This window comes from Cuculus canorus, unplaced genomic scaffold, assembly GCF_017976375.1.
Source record: "Cuculus canorus isolate bCucCan1 unplaced genomic scaffold, bCucCan1.pri scaffold_138_arrow_ctg1, whole genome shotgun sequence".
In the NCBI taxonomy this organism is placed as follows: domain Eukaryota; kingdom Metazoa; phylum Chordata; class Aves; order Cuculiformes; family Cuculidae; genus Cuculus; species Cuculus canorus.
This window is the reverse complement of record NW_026527777.1, coordinates 16222-30438: the sequence shown is the minus strand read 5'-3', so window position 1 is coordinate 30438 and position 14217 is coordinate 16222. Positions and strand designations below refer to the sequence as shown.

Genomic DNA, 14217 nt, shown 5'->3' with positions numbered 1-14217 from the left:
AGAGTCTGTCCCTCGGAACTGACAGCAGCACACAGAGCGGCCCGGAGAGAGATGATAACAGGATGAGCTGCTCATGGCAGAGCGACCTGAGGAAGTAGAAAGTTTCAGGAGAACCAGAGAGATTGAGAGAGAGAAAGGCCGTGGAGCCCTGCTCTGCCCTCCCCAGGACATAAAGAGGGGCAGCCCCCAACACAAAGCCAGGATGAAGAGGATCCTGCATCCTCCCCCTCACCAAGGAGTGAGTCAGGGCAAGTCCACGCTCAGGGTGGCAGGAAAAGCCCTCCCTTGCCCACCTCGCTTTCCCAGCTTCCTCTGCACAGCAGCTGTGAGGCTCTGGAGATGGAAGGCCAGGCAACACACATGGATGACAGCCCATCTACCCCAGAGGTGTTGCCATGGTCAGACAGGCCCAACCCCCATATTATGGCCACCTCTATGGGGACGAAAAGACACGTTATAGTTGTAGAGGACTCCATTCCGAGAGGAACAGAGAGTCTGATATGCCAGACAGACTCTCCCCTTATGGAAGTCTGCTGCCTCCCTGGGTCCCAGGTTAAGGGCATCCCTAGGATGTTCCTAGCCTGCTACATCCCTGCACTATTGCCCATTCCCGCTCTTCCATGTGGGATCTGATGGACCTGCAGTGCACAGTCCAAAAGAGACTTCAAGGCCTTGGGACTGTTGGTAAGTGTGAGAGTCCAGCTACTTGTGTTTTTACAAAATAGAAGTTTTAGCATTAAGATGGAGGGCCTTACTTAATTGAACTTGTAACACTCCTGCAAAATCTGATTGCATAAACTGTTTTTCACCAAGAAATGGCTGAACAGGCATTTTGGAGAAGAGAAATATTATCTCCTGGTACCTTTCTGGTACAGTATAAGATATGCTTAGGAATTTAAGAACTTATAAAAACAGATTGGGTAAAGAAATTGAATATATTAAAAGTAGCCTAGTAACTGCTTTGTAGTAGCTTTCTGATAGGCTATAAATTTGGGGAGAGGGTGGTCTTGCCCTGAAAAGAAATGGTCTATAAACTTCTTTGGTTTTCAACAAAGGTTGAGAACTTTCCTGCTTGCCAAAAGGAGCTGCTCCCACAATTGCAGTCACAAATAAATAAATAAATAATGTTGCTTCACATGTGCCTCAGTTTACCTATTTGACTCATGGGTGATTCTCACATAAGGGAGTTGTGGAGAAGAGGAACAGATGTCATCTTCTTGGAGAGAGTTATTTCACACTTTGCGGTAGGTGGTTGGGAGCTCCCTCCTGGAGCTGTGTGGGCATCTGCAGCAGTCTGGGAGGCCTGGGCTCTCACGATGTATTTGGGCTCTCACAATGTGTTTGGGCTCTTTGGGCTCTCCCTCCCCTCCGCTGAGCTAGCAGGCACTGTGCTGGAGGCGTGGGGAGGGGTGGGGGGCACAGGCAGGCACTACTCCTCTGTGGGGACCTGGTGGGGGCTGAGCACCCCTCTGTGTCTGCCACTGCACTCCACAGCCCCACCTCCCTCTCTGTGACCTCACTGTGCCGGGTGGGTTGGGGCAGGCTGAGGGGCCCCGTTGCCTTAGGAACCAGGACAGTAGCCCACTGGTGGTGGAGCTGCTTTGTGTGTGTCCGTCGTATCCCTTGCAGACTGGAAACATACAGAGCTCATACTGCTTCAGGAGCACACAGATTGCTTGTCACAGGTTGTCCAGCCTTGCTGCTTGGCTGAAGAGGGGGAAATAACTCAGGGTTTTACTTCTATGAATCTTAACTCTGCAGCTTTAACATGATCTGCTGATGAAACAGGGTGGGGAGGCCTCCTGTTCACATAGGATGCCAAAGCCTGGAGACACAGGGGTGTTCAATCTGCCATGAATGGGATTCTGGATTTTCAAAGTCCCATTATTGTTCTTTCCAGGTGACTGAGACATGGCCACTCGCAAGATCTGTCAGCCCATGGGGGCTGATGGATTCCAGAGCAAGGTGGCAGCACCTCGTGATCAGAAGCCTGTCAGAATGAGGCCTGTAACTGTCAGTACCTCCTGTGGCCAGGTAGGAGCCGTGTTCAGGCTGTGTTCCTCCTCTGCCCACCCCTTTCTGTTGTCTAGCAGCAGATGGTAGCTGGATGCCGGCTACCATTTCTGTGCTGCTGTGCTTCTGTCAGAGGTGGCTCTCATGGTGAGGTGGGGTTTAGGCTGTGTGCTGCTTCAAGGCAAATCCAGGATCTTGCCTGAATGTGCCACTGGAGCAGAGTTAAACGAATGTCCTGGACATTGCTTTGGGAATGCTGGAGCATGAGCATGTGCTTCTTTCCATACTGTGTGGGTGGGCAGTGATATCTCCTGTCCTGCCAGGAAACTCACCAGTGCTGCTCTGGCCAAACTGATGGCCTTCCATGAGCTGGGCGTTTGGTGGGTAGCTCTAGCTCTGCCTGAAGACTTGGAGACTCAGCTGGTCCCAGGTGGAATGGGTTCCAAAATGGTTATTATACATTATCTCCTGTGTGGAGCACAGATCCAGCCCTGCAAACAGTAGTGGAGTCAGGGCAATTCCTCTTACCCATCCCCAGTTGTCGCCTTTACTGACTGGAGTTCACTTGGCTAGTGCTGAGGCTCTGTCAACAAGATATCTCTGCATATTCTGTAGAGGGACCAATGAGGCCAGAACAGAGAGAACACCTGTGCTAATTAAAAAGAGCAAATGAAATCTTGGACCAATTCCTTTCTACATAAGTCCTGGCACAAGGCAGCTTTCCTGCATTCCTCTAACTTGTTCAGCAGTGACATCTCCAAATGCGTGTTGGATGTGAGCATTGTGCAAGGATTGAGTGTGGGGATTTCTGATGGCTCCTCCCCACTTTCTCCAAAGGTCACCGACTCAGTCCAGTAAAACTAAGGAGGAAACAAGTGTCCAAACTGCAGAAATACCCAAAAGTGTCACATCGGATTGTGAAGGAGATGATAATGGGACACAGCCATTCGATTAGAGCATGTGCATTCTGCTCTGCATCATTGATTTACTGCCGTTAAATATTTCAGCACAGAACTTAGGGGATTCCAGGATGATCCTAGCATCAGTGGCACTTCAACAAGCAAAGGCTTTCTGAACGAATTTCTGCAGCTCTTGCTGATGTTTTGTGTTTCAGATGACTCCTTCTGCTTTCATGAAGGAGAAGTCCTTCACTACCAAGCAGAGGCTGGCTGCTGCTCAGGAGTTGAAGCTGCCCCAGATTACACAGCTTCGAGACAAGAGGGAAGCATCTCATCCCAAGGTAACCTTTCCCTGCCCTTCCCCTTGCTGTCTGGTGTGGCATTTGTAGAGGCTGCTGACTCAGTCCAGCAAAACTAAGGAGGAAACAAATGCCCAAAGAGCAGAGGTACCCAAAATTGTCACATCGGATCGTGAAGGAGAATCTAATGGGACACAGCCATTTGATTAGAGCATGTGCGTTCTGCTCTGTATCATTGATTTACTGCTGTTAAATATTTCAGCATTTAGGGGATTCCAGGATGATCCTAGCATCTGACAATTTGCCTCTGACAAATTGTCCATCAGTGGCACTTCAACAAGCAAAGCCTTTTCGAACGAATTTCTGCAGCTCTTGCTGATGTTTTGTGTTTCAGATGACTCCTTCTGCTTTCATGAAGGAGAAGTCCCTTCCTACCAAGCAGAGGCTGGCTGCTGCTCAGGAGTTGAAGCTGCCCCAGATTACCCAGCTTCAAGACAAGAGGGAAGCATCTCATCCCAAGGTAACCTTTCCCTGCCCTTCCCCTTGCTGTCTGGTGTGGCATTTGTAGAGGCTGCTGACTCAGTCCAGCAAAACTAAGGAGGAAACAAATGCCCAAAGAGCAGAGGTACCCAAAATTGTCACATCGGATCGTGAAGGAGAATCTAATGGGACACAGCCATTTGATTAGAGCATGTGCATTCTGCTCTGTATCATTGATTTACTGCTGTTAAATATTTCAGCATTTAGGGGATTCCAGGATGATCCTAGCATCTGACAATTTGCCTCTGACAAATTGTCCATCAGTGGCACTTCAACAAGCAAAGCCTTTTCGAACGAATTTCTGCAGCTCTTGCTGATGTTTTGTGTTTCAGATGACTCCTTCTGCTTTCATGAAGGAGAAGTCCCTTCCTACCAAGCAGAGGCTGGCTGCCTCTCAGGAGTTGAAGCTGCCCCAGATTACCCAGCTTCAAGACAAGAGGGAAGCGTCTCATCCCAAGGTAACCTTTCCCTGCCCTTCCCCTTGCTGTCTGGTGTGGCATTTGTAGAGGCTGCTGACTCAGTCCAGTAAAACTAAGGAGGAAACAAATGCCCAAAGAGTAGAGGTACCCAAAATTGTCACATCGGATTGTGAAGGAGATGATAATGGGACACAGCCATTTGATTAGAGCATGTGCATTCTGCTCTGCATCATTGATTTACTGCCGTTAAATATTTCAGCACAGAACTTAGGGGATTCCAGGATGATCCTAGCATCAGTGGCACTTCAACAAGCAAAGGCTTTCTGAACGAATTTCTGCAGCTCTTGCTGATGTTTTGTGTTTCAGATGACTCCTTCTGCTTTCATGAAGGAGAAGTCCTTCACTACCAAGCAGAGGCTGGCTGCTGCTCAGGAGTTGAAGCTGCCCCAGATTACACAGCTTCGAGACAAGAGGGAAGCATCTCATCCCAAGGTAACCTTTCCCTGCCCTTCCTCTTGCTGTCTGGTGTGGCATTTGCAGAGTCTGCTGACTCAGTCCAGCAAAACTAAGGAGGAAACAAATGTCCAAAGAGCAGAGGTACCCAAAATTGTCACATCGGATCGTGAAGGAGAATCTAATGGGACACAGCCATTTGATTAGAGCATGTGCATTCTGCTCTGTATCATTGATTTACTGCTGTTAAATATTTCAGCATTTAGGGGATTCCAGGATGATCCTAGCATCTGACAATTTCCCTCTGACAAATTGTCCATCAGTGGCACTTCAACAAGCAAAGGCTTTCTGAACGAATCTCTGTAGCTTTTGCTGATGTTTTGTGTTTCAGGTGATTCCTTCTGCCTTCATGAAAGAGAAGTCCTTCCCTACCAAGCAGAGGCTGGCTGCCACTCAGGAGTTGAAGCTGCCCCAGATTACCCAGCTTCACGATATGAGTGAAGCATCCCATCACAAGGTAGACTTTCCTTGCCCTTCCCCTTTCCGTTTGGTGTGGCATTTGTAGAGGGTGTGTGCTTGTGACAGGCTTGCCTATAGCTCATCCAAACACCTCAGTGACTGGGTCTCCTTGTCCTTTCAAACTGCTGGTGGCCGTGGATTCCTTCTGCAATCTGCTAGGGGAGAGGGAAAGCCTTTTTCACCAGTTGGACACTGAAGTCCTGCTCTATACTAGGCCAATATAAAAAAAGCTAAAGCTGGTGGGTCTTGCTGGAGTTAGCTCCCATCTTAGCTACCATGGCTAAAACACGGTGCTGGGGAAGGCTGGGGCAGTACACACAAGGGCATGACCTTGCCATTTTCCATCCTGTTGCTGGAACAGCTACCTCACGCTTTGGTGTAGTCACTATCAAATGCCTGGAGTCATGACTCCCTCAGTGGTGGCAGCATTGGACTTTAAAGGCTGTGGGTGCTCTGGTAATCACTCAAGATTTAACAAAACATATTGCATTAATGTTTTGTGTTGGAACAACTTATGGGATCCTTAGAAATGTGTTAGCTTTGCAGGATGTGGGATGCTGCCAGATACATACAGGAATTGCCCTGGGCAGAGTGGATGTGCTTTATCCGGATCAATGGTTTCTCAGATATATGTTTAAAGTTACTTTTCTCATGTGACTGCTCAGTGTAGCTGGTGGTCCAAACAGGTTAATGACTGAGATGGGCTGCTGAGCAGAAAATTGCCAGCAAGAGACCTGTGAAAAAAGGGTTAAGGCTTGCTCTAGATTGCATGGGAACTTGGCAATGCATGAAACGAGCGCACAAGTAACTAGCAGTGCGCTGCAGCTGGTGGCTTCAGCATGACCGGGACCTCTGTGGAGGAGCCGGGGACCTGCCTGTGCTTTTAGAGTGGGAACAGCGCAGCTGGAAGTGGAGAGGCAAAGCAGGGAGGAACATTCTCAGAGTAATGCCTCAGTCAATACTTGCTGTTAGCGTATATTTTCAGGCATGATTCTGCAGTAGGATTAAAGAAAACAGCAGTCACAGAATACAATACATCATCTATTTAAAGCTCATGGAAAAGGAGATGCCAAGCTCATCACCAACCAGCACTGACCTCACATATCCTTTCCCTAACGAGAGGGTTACCTCCTGGGGTGCTGATTCTAGGCTCTGTATCAAAAAAGTTATTGTGGGCCATGTGCCTCAGTCTTGGAGTAAAGCTCATCCCAAAATTGTCTCCCATAGAGTCTCATGTAAGTTCTTGGGTGTCACTTGCTCCATGAGTGCATGTGACTCTTCCAGTAAGTGCTCTGGACCTATGTGACCACATCAGTACAGAGCTCAGCTGGAGGTAAGCATTGCCCCATGTTTTTGAGAAGGAAACCTCTTAGAGAAACGCCTGCTGGAAGAGATTCTTAGTTTGAGCCTGCTTAAGGTGATCCAGAAACTGTTGATCAGCTCAGAATCCATGTGGGTGGGCTCCTGTTTCCCCAGAATGAGCCAGGGAGATGTGCTCATCGAGGGACACAATTTCACGGATCATTCTTGGGTTCTTGCTCATTAATCTTCCTCCCAGCAGCTGAACCTCTCACTGCTGTCTGTCTTGTTCTCCAGTTCTCAACAGTTGACCTGGACCGAAGCTTGTTCCAGCCTCTCCCATCAGAGGTTGTATTTCAGAGCTACGTCCCTCATGAGGTCTATGAAATGCCACTGGTTCTGAGGAATGTAGACAAGGTAAGTGCTGGGACGTGAAGGTTTGATATTACAGAATCACAGAACGGTTTCAGTTGGAAAAGACTTTTAAGATCATCAAGTCCAACCAGAAGTCCAGCCCTGCTAAGTCCACCACTAGACCATGTCCCCAGGTACGATGTCTTCTCGTCTTTAAACACCTTGAGGGATGACGACTCAACCACCTCCCTGAGCATTCTATTCCAATGCTTGACAACTCTTCCAGTAAAGAAATTCCTCTTAATATCCAACCTAAATCTCCCCTGGTGCATCTTAAGGCCATTTCCCCCCGTCCTGTTATGAGTTACCAGGGAGAAGAGACCCCCTCCCACCTCGCTACAGCCTCACTTTATGTCATTGTAAAGAGTGATAAGGTCTCCCCTCAGTGTCCTTTTCTCCAGACTGGAAAACCCCAGCTCCCTCAGCCACTCCTCATAAGTCTTGTGCTGGAAAAGAAGAGTGATGCCATCCACATGCTGTACAGCACATCCAGAATAAAACGTATCACCATCTTTATTTTGAAGGTGGTTGTAATCTTCCCATGGTTTCTTACCCAAAGGAGCTTCTCTGGTCACCATCCTTCCCCTTGAAAGCTCTGGACTGATGGGAATCTTGAGGGCTGTACAGTTCTTATCTGCTCTCATGCATTACTGGGAGTGGGGAGGAATGCCCAGAAATCTGGCTTGCCTGGGCTGGCAGCCTGGCTGCCATCAATAGGCAACAAGAGCCTCCAGAGGGCTGAGACTGTCTTTTAATAATGAAGCCATACTGAGTCAGTGTTTGTCATGTACCTCAAGGCAGAAGGTGTCCTTGAATTCCCTAATTGGTAGGCAGAGCCTGGTGGGGTCATCTGGCCATGATTTCAGTTAGTTGACTGCTCTCATCTTCTGCATCAGTTTTTCCTTGCAGAGTATCACACTTCTCCCTCGTTTCTTTACAGACCCTTGAAATTCCCTTAGCCTTCTCCTTATTTCTGGAATTGTCTCTCTATTCTCGTGTTCTTCCTTTTTCTCTTCTTCCGTTTTCTTCTACTCCCAGTAAGACCTCAGTGTCTGCAGTCTCCTTCTCTTGTTGCTCTTCCTACGTGGCCCTGTAGCACTGTGGCTTGACTGCCCAACTCACACCCAGTTTGTTAGAAGGGAATTTCTTCCTTGCCAACAAATAACTGTTCTACCTTCAGAGAATGCCCTCTGGATGGCCCCTCTAGAGGTGTAACTGCATGGATGCGTGCAGGTTCTTTGGGTTGGTTAATGATGTGATTGTAACTCGATACTGCTGGTGTCTTCCCTGCTCCAGATACTGCTTCCCTTGCTTCCTTGCTGCTTCTGGCCTAGAGCTGTTTGCCCAGACAGAAGGGATTCAAGCCCACCCTTGTGTGGTCTGTACATGTACCTCTGGAGTGAAAGGTGTTCTGGAAGGGTGGCCTAGGAAGGATTTTGCCAGGGCGTGGCCAGGTCTCTTCTCATGTTTCTGCAAGTGAGAAATTATAGTTTCATGTCTTTCCTGTAGGTTCCTCGGCGGTTGAAGATTGTCATGGAGAGCTCACTGTATTTCAAACTAGATGTCCCCAGTGGTGTGTGCCGTAAGGTAGCACCTGGCATGACTACATCTTTCCACATCCTTTTCACCCCTGAGGAGAACAAGGTGAGAGTGGGTGCCCCAGGAGATTGACAGTGCCTTCAGTGGAAGCTGAACCTGCGGGGCTGGATTTAGAACAGGACATGTGGTGTGGGTTTTGAGGAACTGTCCTGGATTCAGTGGGGTGAGACTGGATCTAGAACTGGGGGAAAATCCTTCTCCATGGCAAAGATGATGCTCTCCTGGGCTGGAGGCTCTTAGATGTTTCACAAACAGATTTTTCATATTTCACCAGGGACTGACTGTTGACCGTTCATGTGACAAAGTCCTTTTGAACATGAATCTGAGCATCCACTGCCATGTGACATTACCACGTTGCTGGCATTAGGAGCCAGTGCTGTGGCACAGCTGGGTCCTTACTGGTGCCTTTATTAGTTGGCTGTAGGGATTGAAGCAGGTTCTTGTTACTGCTGTAGTCCCCCACGTGAAATGACTGGATTGGTGCCTCAGAATCAAAGTATTAGTTAGTTTTGTCTGGTTCTGCAAGCTTGCTGTGAGAGCACGTGGATCCACGGAGTTGTTTCTTTCTTGTGAGTTAACAGCCCTGTGCAATCTCTGTTGCTGGAATGAAAGTTTATTAAGGTAAAAAGTACCATTGTGCTATTGAATGCTGTGGCTGGAGTCTTAGAAACAGTGTTTTTCCTTCCGCCATGGGAATGCCACTAAATTCCCAGTGATGAGACTGTTTCTTCCTCTGCAGGATTATTTCCACCAGCTCACCTGCATCACGGAAAGGGAAATGTTTAATGTGCCTATTCGAGCTATAGGTGCTCGAGCTATCCTGGATTTCCCTGACGATCTGAACTTCTCCATCTGTCCAGTCAAGTACTGCACCCAGAAAACTCTGCTAGTTCGCAACGTCGGTAATCGGGAGGCCCGCTACTGCATCAGCACTCAGAGGTAACGGAGCTCATCTCTTTTGGGCAAAACTCTTGTGTGATGATATATGCAGTGCTACAGACTAGGGAAAGAGTGGCTAGGAAGCTGCCTGGAGGAGAAGGACCTGGGGGTGTTGGTTGATAGTGACTGAACATGAGCCAGCAGTGGCCCAGGTGGCCAAGAAGGCCAATGGCATCTTGGCATGGATCAGAAACGACGTGGCCAGCAGGTCCAGAGAGGTGATTCTGCCCTTGTACGTGGCACTGGTGAGACCACACCTTGAATCTTGTGTTCAGTTATGAGTCCCTCACTACAAGAAGGACGTTGAAGCTCTGGAGCATGTCCAGAGAAGAGCAATGAAGCTGGTGAAGGGGCTGGAGTACAAGTCTTCTGAGGAGCGGCTGAGGGAGCTGTGGTTGTTTAGCCTTGATTCTATGGTTCTATGATATAGTTGGTAAACAGTAACAAAAAGAAACCAGAGCATCTGAGCTGCTGTGTTCAGAAGTGGGCAAGCTGTGAGCTAGTGAAGGAGGCATTTTGGAATGTGTCAGCTGTTGTGTCTGTTTTAGCAAGTGCAACCAGAAATTTATCCCTTCATAAAGGAGAGTCAGTAGCTCTGTTACTGATTCTGGATGTTGTGTCTTTCTTCTGCTGACTGTGGTTTGACTGCTTCTTAGAATCATAGACTCATAGAATCACCAGGTTGGAAAAGACCTCTAGGATCATCGAGTCCAACCATTCCTATTTGCCACTAAGCCATGTCCCTGAGCACCTCATCTACCAGTCTTTTAAATACCTCCAGGGATGGGGACTCAATCACCTATCTACACAGCCTCTGCTAGTGCCTGATGACCCTTTCTGTGAAAAATTTTATTCTGATATCCAGTCTGAACCTCCCTTGGTGCAGCTTGAGGCCATTCCCCTTGTCCTGTCCCCTGTCACTTGGGAGAAGAGGCCAGCACCCACCTCTCTACAACCTCCTTTCAGGCAGTTGTAGAGAGCAATAAGGTCTCCCCTCAGCCTCCTCTTCTCAAGGCTTGCATAAGTAAGCTGAAGGGAACTAGACTGCAAAAGGAATGTAGTCCCCAAGTCTCCTACAATAGTCTTGGTATCTCTCTTTGTGTTGCAGCCCTTTCTCTGTCAGTCCCTCCATTGGAAATCTTGGAATTGGTGAAGCCACACAAGTAACAGTGGAGTTCCACCCCCTGGAAACTGGGGATCATTCCAGGTCCCTGGTAGTTCACTATGACACGGGTAAGTTTCAGTGCCAGAAATGAGCAGATGAGAGGCAAAGGCTGAGTCCTTCTGTGTGTCCTGTGTCACCGCGTGCTGGTCCATCCCTGGGGACCCTGGTGTCAGTAGAGTTCTCCACCCAGCACCCCGGTGACAGCCATCTGCCACCATTCCACATTGTCCTAGCTGGCTTACTGCCCTCCCCAGGTGTACCTCCCCATCCCAACTTTGTCTCAAATAGCAGTGAAAATGATTGTTCATCAGGGGATTATTAATGCAGTTACCTTGAAACAGGAATGAGGTTTTGGAATCCTGTTTTTCTGGGACTTGCTCAGTGCCAGAAGGTGGAATATGGATTCTCCATTGCAGTGTACATACACACGTGAGGAATTTTCTTCCTCTACAATGCCATGTTTGCAGTGTAATGTGGGGAATGCATGTCTCTGTCAGACTCTTCCCAATGCCTGCTCTTTCTTAAACACCTCCATTCCAAACACTGATTTTCTGTTGTCTTGCCACAGACACTTTTTCTATGTCGCCCTCTGCCTGTGCTTCACAACATCAACACTCAAAAAGCCAAGACTTGAGGGCTCTTGGCATTTGGCAGGAAGTGCTCACTGCCTCTTGAGATAGGTATAAAATTTGTAGCAGGGTTCCAGAAGCCGAGATCAGGCCACAGAAATGCTGTCAGCTTTGTGAGTCACTTGAAGGGAAACTTGAGAAAAATGTATGGCGTGTTAAAATGCTTCCTTGGTTCAGTAGAGGTATCTCGTGACCCAGAATTAGACACTTTCTCCATTGCATCTGCTGTGTGCATTTTCTCTTGCCTGAAGGTTTGGTTTGTCCCTGCTCCTGGACATTAGTCCTGGGAAGTATGATGTCCTAATCTAGGTGACGCTATGATGCTTGAGGCCAGTGATGAACATTTTGGTTGTCTCAAATTTGTAGAAGTTATAAAATGGCTTTTATGTCTTCTAGATGCTCTTTACAGCCATGTGAGTTATCTTAGCTTTGTTTAATATTTGTCATTTTATGACATATTCCCAGAGAATGGTTTATGCCCACTCTGAGAAGCTCAGGCAGTTGGATAACTCTTTCTTGAACAAACTAATGAAATTTCAGAGAAGAGAAACACAGAAAGTACCTCGCTTGTATGCATGTAGAGAATCTATATGATAAAATACAGAGGGATAGATCTTTCCCTGCGGTAAATAAGTAGTGACACGGGAGTTTGGGGCTGTGTGGTTTATACTTTGTGAATGAATAGACAGAGTGAATTATCAAGGCCAGGATCTTCACGGCTTGCATTGAAATCCTGAGTCTTGTTCTTACCAGACTGAAACACCTGGTTCCTCCATGGTTGATATTTGCCAAAGTGATTTGCATGGATCAGCTGGAGTGATCAAACTGTCTTCTGGCTCTGAGGTGGGCAGCCTCCCTGGAACATGTGCAGCTGCCTGGGAGATGAACCCAGGATTCATTCCTGCCTGGCAGTGCAATGCTGCATTATTTTTAAGCGAATCATGAATTAAGAAGGAGAGCAAGGAAATAATCGAGGGATTGTCTCCCTAGCTTCAAAGCATGCAAATAAGGAAAAGGCTGCTGAGATTAAATGCTAAAGTGAAATGGAAACATTTAATCAATCAGTCTTAAAAGCTGAATGAAAGCCTGTAGAGATCTACTATTTTAAGAGTGAGTCTTGCTTCATTCCCCAGCTCCCCCATCCCAAGAAGGGGCTCTGTCTTCTGAGAACAAAGGTGGTTCTGCTGAGTTGTCTGACTCTGAACTTAAGGAGTCCATCCAGCATGTATCCACCTCTCTCCTTGTGTTGTTGCATGGAGGCCTTTCAAAAGCAGTTCTATCTGCTGGCTGCCTTGCAGTGAGGAGTTGCTGGGGGGTGTTCCCCAGGCTTGACCAGGTTGCTGCATTTGTCAGCTGGGGCCAGCTCTGAGGCTTTAAGCACCACTTTATCGAAATGCCATTTCTAGGGAGTCAGAGTGGTGATGGCCTTCCCCAAAGCATGTCTGATACTTGCTGTTTTCATCTAGGAAACACCTGCAACAGGAGTCATTTTGGTACTAAACTTTTGATTTCAGATGACTCCCAGAAGTTATTTAGCTGGGAAGAATGAAGGCTAGAAAGCTCTGCAAATGAGGGATACTTTTCTGGGAGTCTGTTCTGGAGGCGCAAATGGTGGTAGTACTCCAGCAAGACTCGGTTCTGAGTTGATGTGCAGAACCAGAGGCTTCCTGCTTTCATCTGGGTCTAAGCTGGGAATCAAAGCTGTCCTCACTGTGGTCTTGAAATAGCTTGGCAGCACTTAGTGTAGACTTGCACATGCAGGTGTGGGCAACAGGATCCAGGCTTGCAGGATGGTAATGGGCAGGTTGGTATGGGCCATGGCCCAGCAATGTCATTTCAACACTTCTTCACAAACACAGCAAGTGAGGTCACTCCTTTTATAATGCAGTTAAATTTCCTTCTGTGCCTCATCTAGCTGTGTGCTGCTACTTCACTTGCTCCTCTGAACCTTCCTTTTCTGCCAATGTGCCCCTAGATGTCTTTGCTTGTCAGCAACAAGGGGTCAGGAGAGAAACAGCACTGGTGGCAGGCCTGCAGGAGACCCTGGGCAAGCCTTGACTGACCTGGTAATCCTCTGTCACCTAAATGACCTCGATCAAGAATTCCCAGTGACCTGAGTGGGATGGCAACCTAAAGGCCATCGAGGCACATCTGAAAAAATCTCAGTGTCAGTGGTGTCACACTGGGGATAAATCTCTACAAACACACCCAGAAATGAGGTGCTTAAGGTGGAGTCCGGGACATCCTCATGCTGTCCACACACCGCTATCAGGATGTGATAGTTGTACTGGTCTGTGGAACTCTTAATACTGCAAAGAGCCATAACGCTTCCTCCTGCTACTGGTGGTTTGTTCTCTTCTAGTATCAGCAAGTGAGGTGGGTGAAGGTTCTCCCATGCTTTTTTCCAGGTGAAGCTATCCACACAACCCTTTATGGAGTGGCTGTAGATGTAAACATTGGGCTGGAGAGGAGCTCCTTGACAGTTGAGAAGACTTACCTTACTCTGTCAAACTGCAGCACTGTGGTCCTCCACAATCGGAGTGAAATCACAGCCCACTTCCGGTGGAAGTCTTTTGCTACTCAGGAAAAGGAAGATCAGGAGAAGCTGAGGTTAGTTTGAAAGACTCATTTCAGTAAGATACTCTGCTCAAGGGTAAAACCTTCGTCAAAGGTTATGGCTCAGGGGGTGTCAGTGATCTGGATTGATTTAGGACAACTGTGATTTAGGACACCATCTGTGGTGTCAGCGGATGTCACTGAGCTCCAGGGTAGTGGAGCTCAACACTTCGTGTTCCAGTTCAACCCATGCTCCAGCTGAGGATGATGTTTTGGGGAGGAAAGTTTGATTGCAGTGACTGTTTTGCAAGTTCGTGTTTTGTGGGCGCAGAGGCCACTGAGGTCCAGAGATCCAGGGCTACAGAGGGTCCATGAGGCTGAGGAAATATTGTTTGTTACCTGCTGAGTTTGTTACTCAGCAGTTGTTACCTGAGACTTAATGTAGCTGCAGGGAACAGAGCTGTTGTGACAGTC

The 14217-nt window shown here is 47.9% G+C and overlaps 1 protein-coding gene across 1 annotated transcript in view; it reads left to right on the top strand.

Moving 5' to 3' along the window:
* Positions 1–1911: 1911 nt before the first annotated feature.
* The window catches only part of LOC128850648 (hydrocephalus-inducing protein homolog), a gene marked incomplete at its 3' end in the record, with an annotated part of 28512 nt that continues 16206 nt past the window's right edge, over positions 1912–14217 (top strand). Inside the window, exons 1-10 of the mRNA XM_054055622.1 lie at positions 1912–2034; positions 3128–3253; positions 3606–3731; positions 4084–4209; positions 4537–4662; positions 6739–6858; positions 8365–8499; positions 9194–9393; positions 10502–10626; positions 13596–13797. Of these exons, the coding sequence (XP_053911597.1) occupies positions 1912–2034; positions 3128–3253; positions 3606–3731; positions 4084–4209; positions 4537–4662; positions 6739–6858; positions 8365–8499; positions 9194–9393; positions 10502–10626; positions 13596–13797 (1409 nt within the window). The remainder of the gene's footprint in view (positions 2035–3127; positions 3254–3605; positions 3732–4083; positions 4210–4536; positions 4663–6738; positions 6859–8364; positions 8500–9193; positions 9394–10501; positions 10627–13595; positions 13798–14217) is intronic.